We start from the raw sequence: 6,000 nt of genomic DNA, 5'->3' as shown, positions 1-6,000 counted from the left end.
AACATGTACTGAGCATTTAAGGGAACAGGAAGTTTGGGACTATTATCTCTTAAGACCTCAGTTTCCCTATTGGCACCCTCTGAAACGGTCCACGTGCTCATGAAAAGTCCTTCCTCTGCAGCCCATTTCCACCCTGTGGCAATATAATGACAGTATTACCAGGAATTCGCCCTGTGCATCTTGGCTCTTGTGCTCTAAGGAGAGATTTAGAGCAAGATGCGAAACGCAGCTAAAGTGTAGCTAGCAGCCGGGTGCGGTGACCATGTCTGTAATGCCAGCAGCTAGGGAGGCTGAGGAAGGTGGATCTCAAGTTGGAGGCCAGCCTCAGCAATTTAGGGAGGCCCTAAGCAACATAACGAGACCCTGTTAAGTTGATAAAAAATAAAAGATAAAAAATTAAAAAGGCTGGGGGTGTGGCTCAGTGGTTAAGTGCCCCTGGATTCAACCCCTGGTGGTAGTAGTAGTAGTAGTAGTAGTAGTAGTAATAATAATAATAATAATAATAATAATAAAGTGTAGCTAGCGAAGTCGATGGCGGAAGTGGGAGCAGGCCCTCGCAGTAAATTACAAATACAGTAAGGTTAAAATGACATGCTAAGGAACGCAGGGAGTCTCAGGCTGGGATTCCTGGACCCTGGGAATACTCGCGCGGAGGCCGCCTCCACTGCGGACGGGCCCTCCCCCTCCACACTGAACATATGGCCCAGGGTCCCCCCTGAAACTGGGTCGGTCATCTGGATTTGTGGATGGAGTCTGGTTAAAACGTGAAAAGGAAGCGGCCCAGAGCAGGTGGGCCTCCCTTAGCAACAGTCCTCCGCTCCCGTTGCTAAGGGGGACAGGAAAAACAAAGAAGTGGTCCGTGGGCTATTGCTCTCCGGTGGCCGCCACTTCCGGTCCTCCCGGGGAGCTTGTCCTTCGGCCTCGTTTCCCCCGAAGAGCTGCGATTGTGGCCGTGGGTTCCGCCGCCGCGGGAGCCTGGAGAGCCCTCCGGCGGGCGGCGGCGGCGGAGTCGGCGGGGCAGCGGCGGGGCAGCGGCTGGCCTCCGGCGCGGCCGCGATGTTGAGCTCCCGGGCGGAGGCTGCGCTGACGGCGGCTGACAGGGCAATCCAGCGCTTCCTGCGGACCGGGGCGGCCGTCAGGTGAGCTTCGCCGGCGGGGGCGGGGCGAGCGGGAGGCCGGGACCCAGGCTGCAGCCGGAGCTGGCGGGGCCCTTTCCCGCCCTGGTCGGGTCCTCCGGGGGCCCCGGTGGACGCTCCCCAGGCCTCTGCGTCCTGACGGGGGAGGCCCGGGCGCCGAGGCGGGAGGGGTGACAGGCCAATCAGGGCCTCCAGCCCTGCGGCGACACCGGTTCCGTTTGCGTCCCCAGTTCTGTCGCTGTCCCCACCCCGCGCCATTGCCCCCATGCTGCCAGCGTCCCCGACTTCGAGGGCCTCCCAGTCCTGTCTAGGCCCCGGTGCCCCCGAGCCCTCTAAAGCCCCCAAAGGCCTGCGCCGAGGCCCCTCGATCCTGAGCCCCCCACTCATATCGGTCCCTGGATTCGAGGTTCTCTGCCAGCCCCAGTCCTCGGTAGCTCCCACGGTCTTACCAGTGCCTCAGGCCTGCCAGACCCCCCCCCCCATTTTGTCCATACTCCTGTTAATGTCAGACCCCCCCAGTTCTACTAGGGATCCCCACTTCTGTCTGAGTCCTCAATCCTATTCGTGGGACTGAAGACCCTTGGGAAGGCCCCTAAACCAGACCAGGCCCCCTCATCGGTGAAGATTGCCTGGTCCTGCTAAGGCTTAAGGCCCCCCGCCCTTTCCTGGTATGATGCCTGTGTCCCCAGTCCTGTCATCGTGTCTGTCTGTCTTATCCGCTCTCTCCAGGGTGCCAGGCTTCAGAGCTGCTTGCTGCACCCCCATTGCTGACCCTAAGTGACTGAGACCTGTTGCTCAGGTTTGCTTCCTTTGGAACTAGAGCGGGTCGAATGAGTTCATTATCCCAGGACTGGAAGCCCTCAATGCCTGTCCTGTCCAGGGCCCCCATTCTGTAGGTGGAAAATGAGCCTTGAGCTGGCCTTGCCTGGGACCTGATGGCAGAACCAGGAGGAGAAGCCAGATCTCTTCACTCCCAGGCCCTGACATTCTGCTCATAATGTCGTTTTTGCAGAGAAATTGAGTTTGCAAAGTCACCATTTTCCCCTGGGATTCTTGTCCCTGCCCTGCTAAGGACCTGGGCAAGTCCTCTCCCCAGCCTTTCAACACTGCCTTTCGGTTTCCCTCGTGAACTTTGGTTTTAAGCACAGACTTTGGAGCCAGCTAGGCGTGGATTCAGAGCCACATTCCCTCACTCAGTCACTCAGTGACTAAGTTGGCCACATCTCCCAGATCCTTCATCTTGGATGTCAGCAGAACCTACTTTCACAGTTTTTTTTTTTTTTTTAGTATTTTTTAGTTATAGATGGATACAATATCTTTATTTCGTTTATTCATTTTTATGTGGTGCTGAGGATTGAACCCAGTGCCTCACACGTGCAAGGCAAGCGCTCTGCCATTGAGCTACAACCCCAGCCCCATACAAGGTTGTTTTAAGGATGAGATAAGATTATCAATCACAGTGCCTGGCATAGCGTATGCATGCTTAAGTTTTAGTATTTGATCAGGAGATTTTTAAAGTGCTGCTCAAGTGCTTTACATTTCAGTGTTTGTTCATTTTAGCATTTTTTAAAAATTATATTAGATGTTGATGAAATTTTTATTTAATTTATTTATTTGTATGTGGTGCTGAGAATCGAACCTAGTGCCTCACACATGCTAGGCAAGCACTCTACCACTGAGCCACAACCCCAGCCCTCCAGGCACTTTTGTGAACACATTTTGTAAAAATCAGCACAGTGATACATTAAGAAACTTCAAGAAAATGTCATGAATGAGCCTGAGATTATAATGCTTAATAATTATAGAATTTGAAACTTAAGCTCTTGTTATGTACCCTATACTGATGTAATCCTCAAAACAACCCTATGAGGTGTGTCCGCCATGATCACTGTTGAACAGATGAGGAGGCTGAGGGTTAGAGGGTGAAATGATGCCCTAGGGAATAGCAAAGCCAGGCTTGAACTTGAGTAATGAACTTAACTAAGTTCTGTGCATTCTTCTAATTCTGTCTTGGAAGATCAAAGGCCTATTTGAAATTCATTTGTCAGCTATGATACTAGAAAAATATAAAACAGTCACTATTGTCACTAGTGACTCTTCCCTTAGTTATGTTTACTGAGCTGAAATCAAAATTATATTTGGCTAGGTGTGGTGGTTCATGCCTGTAATCTCAGCTGCTTGGGAGGCTGAGGTGGGAGGATTACAAATTCGAGGCCAGCCTGGGGAATTTAGCAACACTCTGTCTCAAAATAAAATTTTAATAATGGCCTGGGAATGTAATTCAGTGGTAGAGTGCTTGCCTAGCATGTGTGAGACCCCCAGTATCTATAAAGTAATCAAATAAAACCCCCTATATTCACATAATCCATGTATTGGGATAAGAATTAGCTGGGCATGGTACTGCATACCTTTCATCCCAGCTACTTGAGAGGCTGAGGCATTTATTCTTAAAAAGGGCTAGGGATGGGCTGGGGTTGTGGCTCAGCGGTAGAGCACTCACCTCGCACCTCAGACCCTGGGTTCGATCCTCAGCACCATATAAAAATAAATAAGCAAAATAAAGATTTTGTGTCTATGTATAACTAAAAAAAATTTTTTTTTAGAAGGCTAGGGATATAACTCAGAGGTAGAGTGCTTGCTTAGCATGCATGAGACCCTGGGTTTGATTCCCAATATTGTAGAAGAAAAAAATAAAAAATAAGAATATATGTGCTACACATATATATAGATATATATTACACATAGAAATCCACATGTGTATGTGTTTGCCTTGGTGGAAATACAGAGCTTTGCATAAAAATAGTTTTTAAATTACTGGAGAAATTTCTTCATTTGTAGTAAAAGAATAAATTCTTTCTGTGTTCAGTTCAAGGCTGAAATTAAGAAATCCTTAATTTTAAAAATGTTCAGAAGATCTTTAATTATATGCTTAATATTTTAAAATCCATTCCAAAATATTTGCTACAGGAGTCAGTCATTGAGTAGATGTTATTGAGAACCTCCAATGTGCCAGGCAGGGCCTAGACACTTCTGACCCCTGCCTTCACTTGTGGGAGATGTACAATAAATGTACTAAGTGGATTTTGTGTTAGAAGGTGATAAATACAATGGTTAAAAAAAAAAAAAAGAAACATAGAATCCTGGTAGGGAAGGCCAGGAGTGCAGATTCCAGGAATGGGTTCCGGGTGGGTCTCTTTGAGAGGTGGAGGGTGGTGAAGAAGTGAAGGAGTGGGCCACATGCCACGCAGTCTTCTGGGGGACGAGGCTTCTGGGGGAGCAGCAGTGCAGAGGCCCTGAGGTCAGGGTGTGGGCTGTGTGGCAGCCAGTGCATCAGTGGAGGGAGAGAAATTGTAGGAGGAAAACTTCTGCTTTTCTTCTGAGACACTTTTGAAAGGTCATATTTTTGTCTTAGATTTTAAATCTTATTGTCAAAACATCCTGATTTATTTTATTTTTTGGTGCTGGGGATTTGACCCAGGGCTGCTTTACCACTGAGCTGCTTCTCCAGCCCTTTTCATTTTTATTTTGAGTCAGGGACTCACTCAATTGCTTTGGGCCTTGCTAATTTGCTGAGGCTGACTTTGAACTTGGGATCCTCCTGCCTCAGCCTCCTGGGTTGCTGAGATTATAGCTGGGCAACATCCTGATTTTCAAAACATAATTCTGTTACTATATATTACATTAACCTTAAACTTAGATATTTGGTAGGATATTTTGACAAAATGTTCTTCTATTTACCTATGGCAGTGTATCCATATGTCTTGTCTGTAATGAGGGAAGACAATAAACTTATTTTCTTTTTTAGATACAAAGTTATGAAGAACTGGGGAGTTATAGGCGGAATTGCTGCTGCTCTTGCAGCTGGGATATATGTCATTTGGGGTCCCATTACAGAAAGAAAGAAACGTAGAAAAGGTAAGAATGGGACCATTGCCTTGTGTTTTTATCTGAGAGTGGTACAGAAAGCTGGGGGAGTGGGTAGTTTTTTCTTCTCTTGTATCTTCAAAATGAGGCCTGTGGTTGTGAAACAGTGCTTTTATATTGACTCATTTGTTACTCTGTAATGAAAAGATTTCTACCCTGCCTTTGCAGACTTTGAGTTTAAGGCAGGCTTTTTTTTTTTTTTAATTTTTATTGTTGGTTGTTCAAAACATTACATAGTTCTTGATATATCATATTTCACACTTTGATTCAAGTGGGTTATGAACTCCCATTTTTACCCCGTATACAGATTGCAGAATCACATCGGTTACACATCCATGTTTTTACATAGTGCCATACTAGTGACTGTTGTATTCTGCTGCCTTTCCTATCCTTTGCTATCCCCCCTCCCCTCCCCTCCCCTCTTCTCTCTCTACCCCATCTACTGTAATTCATTTCTCCCCCTTGTTTTTTTTTTTTTCCCCTTACCCCTTACTTCCTCTTGTATGTAATTTTGTATAACCCTGAGGGTCTCCCTCCATTTCCATGCAATTTCCCATCTCTCTCCCTTTTCCTCCCACCTCTCATCCCTGTTTATGTTAATCTTCTTCTCATGCTCTTCCTCCCTACTCTGTTCTTAGTTACTCTCCTTATATCAAAGAAGACATTTGGCATTTGTTTTTTAGGGATTGGTTAGCTTCACTTAGCATAATCTGCTCTAATGCCATCCATTTCCCTGCAAATTCTATGATTTTGTCATTTTTTAATGCAGAGTAATACTCCATTGTGTATAAATGCCACATTTTTTTTATCCATTCGTCTATTGAAGGGCATCTAGGTTGGTTCCACAGTCTTGCTATTGTGAATTGTGCTACTATGAACATGGATGTAGCAGTGTCCCTGTAGTATGCTCTTTTTAGGTCTTTAGGGAATAGACCGAGAA

The 6,000-nt window shown here is 46.6% G+C and overlaps 1 protein-coding gene across 2 annotated transcripts in view; it reads left to right on the top strand.

Moving 5' to 3' along the window:
- Positions 1-934: 934 nt before the first annotated feature.
- Positions 935-6,000, top strand: part of Usp30 (ubiquitin specific peptidase 30) — a 32,998-nt gene continuing 27,932 nt past the window's right edge. For both annotated transcript variants that reach the window (XM_077108881.1, XM_077108879.1), the window contains exons 1-2: positions 935-1,139; positions 4,942-5,051. In XM_077108881.1, the coding sequence (XP_076964996.1) occupies positions 1,057-1,139; positions 4,942-5,051 (193 nt within the window). In that variant the 5' untranslated portion in view covers positions 935-1,056. The remainder of the gene's footprint in view (positions 1,140-4,941; positions 5,052-6,000) is intronic.

This window comes from Callospermophilus lateralis, chromosome 1 (assembly GCF_048772815.1).
Source record: "Callospermophilus lateralis isolate mCalLat2 chromosome 1, mCalLat2.hap1, whole genome shotgun sequence".
In the NCBI taxonomy this organism is placed as follows: Eukaryota; Metazoa; Chordata; class Mammalia; order Rodentia; family Sciuridae; genus Callospermophilus; species Callospermophilus lateralis.
The sequence above is the reverse complement of the archived record's forward strand: the minus strand, read 5'-3'. Positions and strand labels throughout refer to the sequence as shown.